This window comes from Somniosus microcephalus, chromosome 5 (assembly GCF_052327205.1).
Source record: "Somniosus microcephalus isolate GS21.2 chromosome 5, FLI_Smic_1.0, whole genome shotgun sequence".
Taxonomy (NCBI): Eukaryota; Metazoa; Chordata; class Chondrichthyes; order Squaliformes; family Somniosidae; genus Somniosus; species Somniosus microcephalus.
Window position 1 is genome coordinate 274,116,256 of NC_140991.1, and position 15,597 is coordinate 274,131,852.

Sequence of the window (15,597 nt, forward strand, 5' to 3'; positions counted from 1 at the left end):
TAAAAGGTAGCTATTCACAGTGGCAGAAGGTGGGTAGTAGTGTTATAGAATCATAGAAAGTTACAGCACGGAAGGAGGCCATTTCGGCCCATGTCCACGCCAGCCAACAAAGAGCTATCCAGCCTAATCCCACTTCCGAGCTCTTGGTCCGTAGCCCTGCAGGTTAGAGCATCCCAAGTGCACATCCAAGTACTTTTCAAATGTGGTTACATAGATACATAGAGATAGGAACAGGAGTAGGCCATTCGGCCCTTCGAGCCTGCTCCGCCATTCAATGAGATCATGGCTGATCTTCGTCTGAGATCATAGCTGATCTTACCAGTTCAGTACCCCGTCCCCGCCTTTTCTCCGTAACCCTTAATCCCCTTAGCCTTCAGAAATATATCCAATTCTCTCTTGAAAATATTTATTGAATTAGCCTTCACAGCCCTCTGTGGCAGGGAATTCCACAGGCTCACCACTCTTTGAGTGAAGAAATTCTTCCTCATCTCTCTTTTAAATGATTTGCCCGCTATTTTTAGACTGTGGCCCCTGGTTCTGTGCTCCCCGGCCATTGGAAACATTCTCTCTGAATTCAGCCTGTCCAGGCCTGCCATAATTTTATATGTTTCGATGAGATCCCCTCTCAATCTTCTAAACTCCAGTGAGTACAAGCCCAAACTATTTAATCTCTCTTCGTAGGTCATTCCCGCCATTCCAGGTATCAGCCTGGTGAATCGCCGTTGCACTCTTTCCATGGCAAGAACATCCTTCCGCAGATGGGGCGACCAAAACTGTACACAATACTCCAGATGCGGTCTCACCAGCACCTTGTACAGCTGTAGTAAGGTATCCCTATTCCTATACTCGAACCCCCTTGATATGAAGGCCAACATACCATTTGCCTTCTTAATCGCCTGTTGCACCTGCATGCTCTCCTTCAGTGACTGGTGCACAAGAACACCCAGGTCCCTCTGCACTTCCCCATCTCCCTAGAGGTGGTAGGGTTCCTGCCTCTACCACCCTTTCAGGCAGTGAGTTCCAGACTCCCACAACCCTCTGGGTGAAGAAAGTTCCCCTCAAATCCCCTCTAAACCTCCCCCCCCCCCCCCCCAATTATTTTAAATCTGTGCCCCCTGGTTTTTGACCCCTCTGCTAAGGGAAATAGGTCCTTCCCATCCACTTTATGCCCCATATAATTTTATACACCTCAATAAGGTCTCCCCTTGGCGGCCTCTGTTCCAAGGAAAACAGACCCAGCCTATCCAGTCTTTCCTCATAGCTAAGATTCTCTACTCCCGGCAATATCCTTGTAAATGTCCTCTGTACCCTCTCTAGTCCAATCACATCTTTCCTGTAATGCAGTACTCTAGCTGAGGCTTAACTAGTGTTTTATACAGTTGAAGCATAACCCCCCTGCTCTTGTATTCTATGCCACGGCTAATAAAGGCAAGCATTCCGTATGCCTTCTTAACCACCTTATCTACTTGGCCTGCTACCATCAGGGATCGGTGGACATGCACTCCAAGGTCCCTTTGTTACTCTACACTACTCAGTGTCCTACCATTTAATGTGTATTCCCTTTCCTTGTTAGCCCTCCCCAAATGCATTACCTCATACGTCTCCGGATTGAATTCCATTTGCCACTGTTCTGCCCATCTGACCAATTTATTGATATCTTCCTGCAGTCTACAGCTTCCTTCTTCAGTATCAACCACACAACCGATTTTAGTATCCTCTGCAAACTTCTTAATCATACCCACTATATTCAAGTCAAGATCATTGATATATACCACAAAAAGCAGGGGACCTAGTACTGAGCCCTGCGGAACCCCACTGGAAACAGCCTTCCAGTCACAAAAACACCCATCAACCATTACCCTCTGCTTCCTGACTCCGAACCAGTTTTGAATCCAACTTGACACTTTGCCCTGGATCCCATGGGCTTTTAACTTCGTGACCAGTCTGCCATGTGGAACCTTATTAAAAAGCCTTGCTAAAGTCCATATACACTACATCAAATGCACTACCCTCCTTGTTACCTCCTCAAAAAATTCAAGTTTGTCAGACACAACCTTCCCGTAACAAATCCGTGCTGACTATCCTTGATTAATCCGTGTTATTCTAAATGAAGATTTATCCTGTCCTTCAGAATTCTTTCCAATAATTTTCCCACCACCGTGGTTAGGCAGACTGGCCTGTAATTACTCGGTCCATCCTTTTCTCCCTTTTTTAAACAAGGGTACCACATTAGCAGTCCTCTGGCATCACACCTGAAGCCAGAGAGGATTGAAAAATGATGGTCAGTGTAGTGTATGTGCTTTAAGTCAGAACTACTTTTTACAGCTCCTGTATACTGTAGTACCGGCAGTAACCACACCGGTATATAAGTTCCTGTAATGAAGAGGTCGTTGAGTAATACGCCTGGGGAACCAAAGAAGGTCCGCATCTGTGGGGATTTTAAGGTGACAGTGAACCCAGTCCTTCACACGGTGCAATATCCGCTTCCACGAATTGAGGATATTTTCGCCTCGCTATCTGGTGGTAAACGCTTCACCAAAATTGATCTAGCCCAGGCGTACTTGCAAATGGAGGTAGAAGAAGCTTCGAAACATTACCTTACGATCAACACCCATAAAGGTCTCTATCAATACAACCGGCTGGTGTTTGGAGTAGCCTCGGCTCTGGCTATCTGGCAAAGGGCGATGGATCAGGTCCTGCAAGGGATTCCAGGGACCCAGTGTTATTTGGACGACATCTTGGTCACGGGCAAAAATGACGGTGATCACCTCGCTAACTTGGAGAAGGTGCTCGCCAGATTAAAGGAATATGGGCTACGAGCTAATCGCCACAAGTGCAAGTTTTTCCAGAAACGGATCTCGTATTGCGGCCACGTCATCGATGAAGAGGGGTTACATAAGTCCCCTGACAAGATTGAGGCAGTAGTCAAGGCTCCAGCACTAGAAAATGTGTCACAACTGAGGTCGTTCCTTGGGCTGGTAAACTATTACCACAAGTTCTTACCAAATTTGTCTACGGTATTACACCCGCTGAACACCCTACTGCAAACAGGGGTACCATGGAAGTGGGATGACGAACGTAGACGAGCTTTCCAGAAGTGTAAAGAATTGATCACATCAAAAGAGGTGTTGGCCCATTTCAACCCAGCACTACCAATTTGTTTGGCATGTGATGCATCACCCTACGGCATTGGAGCGGTGCTGTCGCACAAATTCCTGGACGGGTTGGAGAGGCCAGTAGCCTTTGCGTCTCGGTCACTAACCTCAGCCGAGCGCAACTACGCCCAGATTGACCGGGAGGCCCTCAGCCTAGTATGGGGAGTAATAAAATTCAACCATTATCTGCATGGGCAGAAGTTCACCTTGCTGACTGACAACCAACCACTTGTCTCCATCTTTAATCCTAAGAAGGGTGTGCCAGTAATGACTGCACAGCGGTTACAAAGATGGTCCCTGTTTCTAGGGGCGAATCAATATGAAATATAGAATATAAAGGCACGAAACAGCATGGGAACGCTGATGGGCTATCACGCCTGCCACTGCCTACGGTGGAGGAAGCACCAGCAGTGGACCCTATCGAGATATTTTATTCGTCGATAATTGAACGATTGCCAGTAACGAACGCGGATATAGAGAAGGAGACCCGCAATGATCCGACGCTGTCACGGGTATATGAATTGACGGTGAGGGGATGGCCAACACAGGGCGACTCACTGTTGCCAGCATTCTCATCCAGAAGAGAACAGCTGTCAGTATGCCAGGGGACAGTGATGTGTGGATCCAGAGTGGTGATTCCACCCAAGTTAAGGGAGAGAGTGCTAAATGAGCTATATGAAGGTCATCTGGGGGGAGTGAAAATGAAAAGCCTAGTTAGGGCTTATGTGTGGTGGCTGGGAATCGATCAACAAATCGAAGACCTAACTAAGAGCTGCTTAGGATGCCAGAAGGTCCAAAATGCACCACCACATGCCCCTCTACACCCATGGGAGTGGCCCTCCTCTCCATGGCAATGGGTGCACATTGATTTCGCTGGTCCATTCATGGACTCAATGTTCTTAATAGCAGTGGATGCTCATTCAAAGTGGCCTGAGGTGATAAAGATGTCTTCAACCACTACAGAGAAAATGATTGCAGTCCTACGGACCATATTTGCCAGAAACGGGTTGCCAGAGCAGATCTGCTCTGATAATGGACCACAGTTTGTGTCCGACGAGTTCCAAAAATTAATGAAAAGGAATGGGGTAAGGCATTACACATCCGCCCCGTATCATCCAGACACCAATGGATTGGCTGAGAGGTTCGTACAAACCTTTAAGAAGGCGATAAAGGCCATGTGCGACGAGGAAATTCCACTACAGCATAAGATGGACAATTTCTTATTAGCCTACCGAAACGCGACACATGCAGTTACCAACCAGACCCCGGCCATGATGTTCTTTTAACTGAAGGTTGAGATCTCGCCTGGACTTGCTCAGACCAAATGTGCGAAGAAATGTTGAGGACAAACAATTCCAGCACATCAACGAGAAGCCGACAAGGAGCTTCAATGTAGGGCAACCAGTCTTGGCCCGTGACTATCGAACAGAGAAGTGGCAACCCGGAACGATATGTGCAAGGCAGGGGCCATTAATGTACACAGTGGATGTCGGGGAGAACATTGTGAGACGCCACGTCGATCAGATCTTAGCGTCACAGGAAGGCGTCAACCCCATGTCTCGAGTACCTGGGGATGAACCCGACATACCGGTAGCATCTACTTCAGACCCAGTAGCAGTGGAACCCGATGAACTACCCGATGAAAAGGGGTCAGAATTGCCTCTGCACCAAGAACAAGAACCTCCGGAAAGGCGCTATCCCGAAAGGGTCAGGAAGCCGCCCCAAAGACTGAATCTATAAATGGACTTTTGTTATTGAATGTACATGTAAAAATGTAATTGTTATTTGAATATTAAGGGGGTATTATTAATCTAAAAAGGGAGGAATTGTAGTGTGTGCTTTAAATCAGAACTACTTTTTACAGCTCCTGTATACTGTAGTACTGGCAGTAACCACACCGGTATATAAGCTGTGCGCATGCCTCTGTACCCCAGTCTAGAGATGACCCTCCTCCAGTAAAGACCTGTTGTTTGTTTATGTACAGCATCCGTGTAATTATTTATCCACTGAACCACGGATCTAACAGTCAGGGCCTCTGCTATTTCCTCTTTTGCTTTGCTTAACCGCCTGGGATACATTTCATCCGGGCCTGGGGATTTATCCACTTTTAAAGCTGTTAAACCCCATAATACTTCCTCTCTCACTGTTTATTTCATCTAATATTTCACGCTCCTCCCCCCCCCCCCCCCCCGATAACAATGTCTGCTTCGCCCCCTCTCCTTTGTGAAAACAGACGCAAAGTATTCATTAAGAACCCTACCGACGTCTCCCGCCTCCACACACACATTACCCTCATGACCTCTAATAGGCCCTACCCTTTCTTTAGTTATCCTCTTACTCTTAATATATTTATAAAACATCTTTGGGTTTTCATTGATTTTACTTGCCAAGAATGTTTCATGCTCTCTTTTTGCTTTCCTAATATTATTTTTAATTACACCCCTGCACTTTCTGTACTCCTAAAGATTCTGGAGTATTTAGCCTTCGGTATCTGTCATATGCCTCCCTTTTTTTCTTTATTCTACTCTGTATGTCTCTAGACATCCAGGGGGCTGTAGATCTGTTGTGCCCTTAAAGAAAAAAGGTGGGACTATGTTTGGTCTGAATCCTTCGGATCTCCTCCTTGAATGCCTCCCACTGCTCTGACGCTGATTTACCTTCAAGTAGTTGTTTCCAGTCCACTACGGCTAAATCCCCTCTGAGCTTAGCAAAATTTGCTGTTCCCCAATTTAGAATTTTTATTCCTGGTCTATCCTTGTCCTTTTCCATAACTACCTTAAATCTAATAGAATTATGGTCACTAGCACCAAAATGCTCCCCCACTGATGCGCCTTCTACCTGCCCAGCTTAATTCCCTAAAAATAAGTCCAGAACTGCCCCCTCCCTTGTTGGGCTTGCTACATACTGGCTAAAAAAGTTCTCCTGGATGCAGTTTAGGAATTTTGCACCTTCTATATCCTTCACACTAATTTTATCCCAGTTAATATTAGGGTAGTTAAATCCCCTACTCTTACTGCCCTATAGTTTTTGCACTTCTCAGAAATTTGTCGACATATTTGTTCTTCTATCTCCCTCTTGCTGTTTTGGGGTCTAGTACACTCCCAGCAGTGTGATCACCCCTTTTTTGTTTTTCAATTTGACCCATATGGCCTCGTTTGAAGATCCCTCCAACATATCATCCCTCCTCACAGCTGTGTTCCACAAGGATCAGTGCTGGGACCACTGTTCCCAATTTATATTAACGATTTTGACTTTGGAATCAAAAACACCATTTCTAAATTTGCAGACAATGCCAAATTGGGGGGGATATTCAACACTGAGGAGGACTGCAACAAATTACAGGAGGACATTAATAAACTTGCAGAATGGGCATATAATTGGCAAATAAAGTTCAACACCGATAAATGTGCGGCATTACATTTTGGTAGGAAGAATAGGGCGGTCACATTACTTGGAGGGTGCGAGTCTAGGTGGGGTCAATGAACAAAGGGATCTAGGAATACAAATCACAAAGTTGCGACACAGCAAGGCCATAAAAAAAAAAAAAACAAGCACTAGGGTTTATTTCTAGAGGGATAGAATTGAAAAGCAGGGAAATTATGCTAAACCTGTATCGAACCTTGGTTAGACCACACTTGGAGTACTGTGTGCAGTTCTGGTCACCATATTATAAAAAGGATATAAAGGCACTGGAGAGGGTGCAGAGAAGATTTATAATGATGATGATACCAGAAATGCGAGGGTATACATATCAAGAAAGGATGAACAGGCCGGGTTGCTTTTCTCTTGGCAAAAAGAAGGCTGAGGGGTGACCTAATAGAGGTCTTTAAAATTCTGAATAATTTTGATAGAGTACAGGGAGACTGTTTCCACTTGTGGGGAAGAGCATAACTAGAGGCCATCAATATAAGATAGTCACCAAGAAATCCAATAGGGAATTCAGAAGAAAGTTCTATACCCAGAGAGTGGTGAGAATGTGGAACTTGCTACCACAGGGAGTGGTTGAAGCAAAAAGTATAGATGCATTGAAGGGGAAGCTAGACAAGCATATGAGGGAGAAGGGAATAGAGGGTTATGCTGATAGATTTAGATGAGGAAAGACTGGAGCAGGCTCGAGTGGAGCATAAACGCCGCCATGGACTAGTTGGGCCGAATGGCCTGTTTCTGTGCCGTATATCCTATGTAATTCGATGTACAAATTTGTGAATGGTTCCATTAATTGCCGTCAACCAAATCATCACTGAGGATGATGAACAGCAATGGTCCTGATGGAATCTGCAGGACTCCACTTGTGACTTGATTATAACTTCTACTGGACTGTCATCATTCACTAATTTGCTCACTTTCTCCGAGATCAATCCGGTTAGTGAGGCAGGACCTCCATTCACTCAAGCCATACTAATATTCCCCAACTGCTAAACTACCAACGATTATGTCATATCCCATACCATTATTTTACCAACACCAACATCAAACTGACAGGCTGATCATTCCCGGGGTCTCATTCCTTTCATTTAAATATTAGGACCAGATAAACCTCCTTCAGTCCACTGGAACTAGCCCAGACCTCAAATAGCCATTGACACTGATATTGTGGCCAACCGGAATAATGAAGGTTTATGCCGCCGGTATCTGAACGGAATGCGCACTTAGCTGATGGGGACCTTCCTTCGAAAACTCGCTGGCAGACACTGTGTAGTAGAGGGCAGCGTAGTGGCCCACAGAGCCCAGTGTTGCACCGTGTGCGGAAGCGTACCTGGGATCACGTGGGCCGGTGCTCCAATCAGGAAACGGAAGTCATCTCATTCACCCCCAGTCTCTCACTCACGAGCCAACCGCATTTTTATCGTGGGAAATGACTTTATATGTAAATGCTTGCAACATTCAAGTAAAATGCAGCAGCTTTCTATTTGCATCTAAAAATAAAGAGAATATATGCCAGTGGAATGTTATTTTGTATATTATTGAACATTTTTGGAAGCGTTTCCTACTCTGAAAGGGGCTGACGGTAAGTTTGAAAGATTGGCTTGTAATTTAAGCTTTTAAAATTAAATATATACTTGGATTCCCAAAAGGTTATCCCCTTGCGCTGTGCAAATAGGCTGCTGTGCCTGTTTTCACCAGCCGTAAAATTTTTAGGCGTAATTGCTGGGCAGTTGGTGGGCAATTAGCCCAACTGTGCACCAGCAATTATGACTTCCATGTCGGTGCGGCTCATGTGTCAAGTCGGTATTTGACAAATCGCAAGTTTGGGATTTAGCGCATGCTGAAACATGCTGTCCATTTCAAAAGTGGTATGATGGCATACTCGAGTACACCATCATACCGACCGCAAAATCCGGGCCGTAGAATATGAGTCAATAGCTCATGTAATACATTTCCTCTTTTTTTCAGCACTCTGGGTATATGGTATTGGGTTCAGCAGCATGCTCAGCCTTTTCCCAAAACCGTTTGTGCAATTACTTTATTGAATAAATGTAATCACCAGCCCCTCTTTAGCACTACTGCCACCTTTTGGTATTTTCCGAAGTGAAATCTGGTTAAGTGTCTGTTAAGCACTTCAACCATAGCTTGATCATTCCTAACTACCAAAGGTCTTTAGTCATTTTCTAGCTTCTGACCTAACCAAACAAAACTTTAACATTTCAAATGCATTTTTAGCACATATAATAGTGGCTTTAGTTATCGTCAGCCATTTCTTTTAACCGTGCCTACTTTGACAGTTGCTTACTTTACACTGATTTTTAAAAAAAACGTTATTTCCCTATGCATTTCTGATTTTAGTTATATTTAGGCTTTACTGTTTGAGGAACATAAAAGCCTGTGAGTATAGAATTAAATAAACTTTATTTTGTATCAGTTATTTCTGTCCAACAGCATACCCCAATCTTCCTTGCCCAAATATTCCCTCATGAAAATTGAGCTCTCATGAAATATGGTACTAACATTAAATTATTTACTGTAGTAATTTGCCCAACCATGACCAATATTTCTGCCTGTCTTCCACCAGACTTGGCTGCCCAATTAGCCTGATTAATGGTTGATAATTGAAATCCCCCCATGACTGCAACAATACAAGGTTCTGTCCTTCTCATTTTCTGACAGGTTCAGCAATACAGGAAACTATCATCCTGGAGGGCTGTAACAAGTGAGAGAAATCAGCTTTGGATCAACTCCCTGATCCAGCTTCACCCAAATTGTTTTCACTCCTTTTCTGTTCTCCAGTATCCACGCTCACTATTGCAAAAAAATTTACATACATAGAAGTTATTGTAGGAACGGAGGTTCCTAACTAAATAATTCAGCTCAACTCGATGGATTAAAAGACTGGAATTTAATAACAACGAAGTTTGTTGGATGTTACAAGGAGGAAATCAAAACACGTTCGTTCAAGATGCCAGGTAGTCGAAGACTGCTGGAAAGCTCTCTAAGCTGACGTCATGACGTCCCCACGTTCTTTGCGCCACTGGCGGTCACGTGATCGGCGTCATGACGTCGCCACGCAGGATAAAGGCAAACACACACTGTAAAGGTAACAATCAGTTTAAAGGTGCAGTCCCTGGCTGCACTATAATACAATTAAGGGGATTATACTGAAGTACACTGAGTCTCTTGTGGCTCCTCCACATTATAACATAAAAACACATCCAACCAGTCCATGTCAGCATTTATCTTTCTTACGAGCAAACATTCCTAGTTACATACCTGCCCCATTCCCATATCCCTTCAACCATTTATGCAGTCTAATCTTGAATGTTGACATTGCTTCTGCCTTAACCACTAACCCTGGAAGTGAATTCCTCAGCATCACAACTCTGAAGTTTATTTTGCTCTGTTTTAAATCTTAGATTTAACTTTGTATCTAATCCTCTTCTGGACCCTTCAACTACTTTCATAATTTTAAACACTATCATATTGCCCCATAATCTGCATTGTTCTAACAAAAAAAGCTACAACTTTTGTCTGTCTTCATATTTTGTATTTCCTCATACCAGGCAGCATTCTAGTGAATCTGTGCTGTATTGTCTCCAAAACCTCAATGTTTAAAATCAATATGTTCAAACACCTTTCCATTCAAAAGTCCTGTGCTGTACTTTTGGCTAACATTTGTGACGCTCTATGCCTTCCTTGAAGTTCCTACTTAAAGGCCTCAGCCTTTCGCTAAATTCTTGGCTTGGACTTGATATTTTTGCCAAGAGCTGGGAATGCATGAGCTGGATTTTGATTGTGCAGTCTAAGCATATGAAATGTACCTTATTTTCTAGGAAGTATCATTACCATTCTGTCAGCTGTATTGCTGGAATATTTTTCTTCAGCTTCTTGGAGTTTTTTTTCAGTTTTTCAAGATTATGTTTGAAAACCTAGAGGTAAAATTTCAAAAGCTTTATTCGGACAATGTTTATATTGTGTTGAACTGTGTGTGTGTGAGAGAAATAACAACTAATTGCATACCTGTTTTGTTTACTATAATCTTTAAGTTGAGAAAGTATGCTTTTCCAAATGCCAATGATTGTTCAATTTTCAAGAAAAATGCAGTTACATTTTGAAGCCATCTGATCATCTCACCTGTGTCTTGTTGACCGAAGAGGTGAATGTTCTGATTGGTAACAACAAGGAAGATAGAAAAAGGTTGAGGGTGCTTCTGGCCTCTCACCACCTGCCCTTTGAGATAGGGGGGGAGGGGAGAATAAAGGGGTCGGGCAGATAATTCAGAAGGGAAGCAACAAGTAGTTGTGGGAGTGAGGCGGTTGTAGGAGAGGCTACGGTATATGGTGGTAGTGAGGGATTGGGGCCAGGCAGAAGAAATGGTAGTGGAGATGGGAGTTAAGCCACATTTTCCCCCATTAACCCCATTCCAAATGCTACATACAGCTGTTTGTGGTTCTATCTTGCCTTGCCAAGCCATCAACTGAAAGGAAAGAAAAAGACAGACAGGCAGAAGAGTTGGAGAGAGAATCATAAATTACATTTGAGGAGGGAGAAGCAGAAGGCAAAACAAACAAAGACAATAGAACCAGGTAAGAGAGAAACCATATTCCACTTAACATGCCCAATACTATGGGAGATTGACCAGTTGAGGATAGACACAGCTACATCTCTCTGACCTACCCTATTCTTTAAAATCCCTTGTACCCTTGCTACTAAACATCAGAACCATAACCCAAGATCCAACCACACTTCAAAGATGTTTATAATTTTTAAGTGTTTTGTAAAAGCATATGCCTACAATTCCAACATTTTATTTCTAGCATTTACATAGTGTGTTGAGGGCTTGTATGCCTCGCATGGTTTCCCATAAATGGGTGCCTTCCCTCCAATTTGGACTATATAAATTTTTAGTATTGGCATCAGCTGCACATTGGTCCTGGCCCTAGAGGAACTGCACACTGAATTAGCTATATGAGCCCAATTAGTTTAAATATTTCCCAATTGTTTTTTCTACACTCTGGACTAACCTTTCATCCCCCAACTGGGTTAAATGAGCCCCATCCTTCCTGAAACTCCTCATCTCCAGCAATTAGTATTTCACAAACACCAGGTTCTTGTTTTTACTCTGGCTGGAGGCTTGGACATTGAAGCTAATAATCCCTCCTTTAGAAGCTCAGTAATTTCCTGTTACAAAGAAGCAACTTTAATGCATTTCAAGCAATTAAAAAAGAGTCACTTTCAATTCCATCCTTTCTCAAAAGAACTTTGAAAGTAAACAACACATTTACTACAATTGTCATTTTATCTTCTCTATTGCCTTCAGAATGGCTGCAATTCTTATGTCCTGCTCAGAGGAATGACAAAAACAAGGGGAAAAGATGGAAGAAAAAACTTTCAAAAAAATTACTAACTGAAGTACTGTAACTTCCTCTGTCCCAAGTCCCACATTCTAAGAGAAAAGACTTGCATGCTTTGCCAAACTCTGTTTTCATAATTTTATTTATTTCGAGAACTAGTGTTGGTTCCAAGGTTTCTCAGATGGCTGCTAGTAGTAGATATCCTTGCTTTTGGAACAAAATACAGAGTAAGTTAACATTACAGTATTTTTTTAAAGATCATTTTGAACCGGAGCTGAGTTTAACTTATAAAGAAGGCAAGGTATTGCGGCTATTAGTTCCGAGCTAAGTGCGGTTTATATAAAATCCCAGTGAAAAAGCCACCGGTGTACAAGTCAGCTGCTTTATTTTAGTTTTTGCCACAACAGTTCCATGCATGACACTCTCTGCTTCATTTGCTCTGGTTTTCTTCTTGATATTTTTCCTGGCACAATATTTCAATAATTAACTTTTTACAGATGGCATTAAAGTAATTATTCCTTATTGGCTGTTACCACTTCTTCTGTTACTTTCAAATTTATCTATTTCCAACAATCTTCATTTTTTAATGTTTTCTATTTTCTTTTCATTATGCCTCTGATTTGTGATTTTGAGCTTCCTACTTTATTACTTTCACAGCTGTTCTACCTGCAGTTCTCTATTTACAAAGTAAAAGTAGACCCTGAAAATATTATCTGAACACCGGGTTTTACAGTAGATCTCAAACTGTTGTAATTTAGAGCCTGAGCAGATTTCTTCAGACAAAACAGAATAATAGCATTCTGAAACCCCAAGTATACTCGAAGAACGTTTTTGCTTCTAGTTCTAGGTGTACCCTTCGTGTCAGCCAACATTTTTTTAATTCAAGAGTTTCCCAATTTAAATTCAAACATTTTTCTTGTACAAAGTGATGACCTAATGGATAATGACTTCCAAGTTATATGTATTGGGGAGTGTGGTGGCAAGGGAGAGATGGGTGTCCCATCTCAACAGCTGTTTTACAACATAGCTTTACACATCTGTCTTGTGACAAAATGATCTGTGGCATGGTGATGCCCTTGACAAAACATTATTTGTTGCTCTGTAAACACCTGGAGTCCTATAACACTACGTTTATTTCAAACAAAGTTTCTTTCCAGTGGTATCGCATTCTTCTCTTGCTACTCTGCTCTATTTGTGGATTAGCTCTTTAGCCAGTCATATGTTGTGTATGTTCATAGTCTTGATAAGTATGTTGACACACCACACATTTGTTGTAGCACAATTAATCCTTCAAGAACTGCAGTAGGTTTGTTTTGGGTTTACTCCATGTATATTACTGACTTAAAAAATGTTTTGTTCTTGTGAATGCTACTTCATAATACCCTGGATAAAGAACTCGTGGACAAATGCAGGTTTGCATTTTGAAAGTTGCTTTTAGTGCTTAGATTTGAGAGCAATTTTCTTTTATTCGTTCATGGGATGTGGGCATCGCTGGCAAGGCCAGCACTTCTTGCCCATCCCTAAATTTGAAAAAGTGTGGACCCAAGTTGCTGGCATATGGAGGTGAGGGGGGACAAACATATTTCTCCCAGTAAATAAAAAGCATCTGGTTTGAAAAATAAATGATACAGTAATTGGATGTGTATGTGGGAACCAACAGCAAAAAATCTAACTATTTGTTAGAAGTTAGTGTCCTACATAAGTGGACTTTTTTGGGCAAACTTTAAATGAGACTATAATCTTTTTAGTTGAAAGTGAGCAACTAAAATGGTATTGTATAAAGGATGAGTCTTGAATTTAGTGTACTGCACAGTCCTACTGCAGTTGGTTTTACCAATCACTTGCATGACTTGCTGTGTATCTTTTAGCATCAGAATTCAACGTTGCAGAAATCTGTTCTTGCCCAGTTTAGATAGGACCATCTTTCTGTGAAACCAGATAGGAGGATCACTGCTTTCATTTCTAAATTCAATTTGGATCCACCAGAGATTGAAGGTCTAACCCATAGCTGGCAACTTGACTGAGTCTCAAAATTCACCTTGCGGTACAGAATGCACCCGATTGACTATCTTGGAAGTCTGATACTGAGACGCAAGCAAACAGAAGAGCACTGAAACTGCAATTTCACCTGCGGTGGAAAATTCAAGTGCCTGGTGAGCACACTATAGAGATCATGTTTTTGTGCTTTCTTAGAATATTGCCACAAAATATTCATTGTTCCCTTTACTATTGGAACTGCATCCCTCACCTTGAAAATTAAACACTTTATCACATTTAATATGGTTCTACAGGATATATACTACCTAGTAACAAGTCTGGCAAAATGTTTTTGTAGTGTATAATGTATGTCATGACTGCTGCAGCAAATGAGTTACTGATGAGTGTATTAATGTGAAATATTTTTATGATGCAGGTATTTTGTTCTGAATTGTGAGTTGGGCGTGCTGCAGTACTTTGTAAACGAGCAGTGCAAAGGTCAGAAGCCACGAGGAGTTCTACATTTGTCTGGTGCATTGATCTCTCCCAGTGATGAAGTTTCCCACATGTTTATAGTCCAAGCTGCCAGTGGTGAACTGTATAAACTCAGAGGTACTGAAAACAACTACTACATTTTTACTAGCTGAGATACTGCATAAGCTTTACTCTTAGTAAGTCTAAAGACACTTTTAATAGTCAACTTACAATAATACATACTTGACTTCTCTGTTTTAGTACAAAATTTAAGACTATTCTAATGCTGAATGATGCCTATGTGTTACATATTAAGGCAATGGTAGCAGTTCAGGCAGTTGACCCTAACTTGAAGGTCAAGTTTGAGTTCCATAACATCACCTCATTGGAACTCGGTTGCACCTGAGGAAGGGAAAAAAATATAAGCCTATTTGAATCTCACTTCATGCTGGGTGGGGCTGGTCCATTCAATGGGCGCAGGTTTGGAGTTGTATGCCATAGGCAAACACAAAACCAGCTGAAGACTTAACATATCCTAACAAGTAGAGTTTTTTGGGGTCTGGTGGCTCCACTTTTTTGTTCCGAGCTAGTCCAAAGTAATGAAATAAATAGAACATTCCAGAACTGATGGTGTCTCCTCTAACTGGTATTACTAAAGCAGCTCTGGAAGGCAGGAGACCTAAAACTGACTCTCGGAAAGGAGACAAAATTTATCATAATTGAAAAATGGTAGTAGGTACTCTTATTTCCAAATTGGGGGGAGGAAATGTGAGTGATAAAACGTGCAAGTAATTTGAATAGCAAGTCCTCAAGACTTTGATTCACCTTTTTTAATTAGCTCACTGTCGTCATCTATGTTACAATAGCCACTTAGACAGGGCCTGGGAACAATTTGCTGCTGCACTGATGCAGATGTGCGAGCTTTGGACGTGATGGGGAAAATATTAAATGTAATTAAATACTTCTGATTTTAAATAACACTGATGTGGAAAATATATAATCTGTGTAGATGTATATGTATGATTGAACAGGATCTTCAGAGTGCCATATGCAGCAGTTCTTGGGCAAAAAGTGAAATAAATTTAGTGCATCAGAAGAATCCAGTCTCCTCTCCCACCCCACTCCGTGCAGTGTTTTATGCTATTTTTGTGGATTCCATAACACTTTTTCAACTTGGCAGTAAGTTATTTATGCAAAATTCTCTT

At 42.1% G+C, this 15,597-nt stretch overlaps 1 protein-coding gene across 5 annotated transcripts in view; it reads left to right on the forward strand.

Annotated features, from left to right (window-relative positions):
• Positions 1–15,597, forward strand: part of LOC147117737 (oxysterol-binding protein-related protein 10-like) — a 338,647-nt gene that overhangs the window by 47,612 nt on the left and 275,438 nt on the right. For all 5 annotated transcript variants that reach the window (XM_085988973.1, XM_085988974.1, XM_085988978.1 and 2 more), the window contains one exon: positions 14,355–14,530. In XM_085988973.1, coding sequence (XP_085845099.1) covers positions 14,355–14,530 — 176 coding nt within the window. The remainder of the gene's footprint in view (positions 1–14,354; positions 14,531–15,597) is intronic.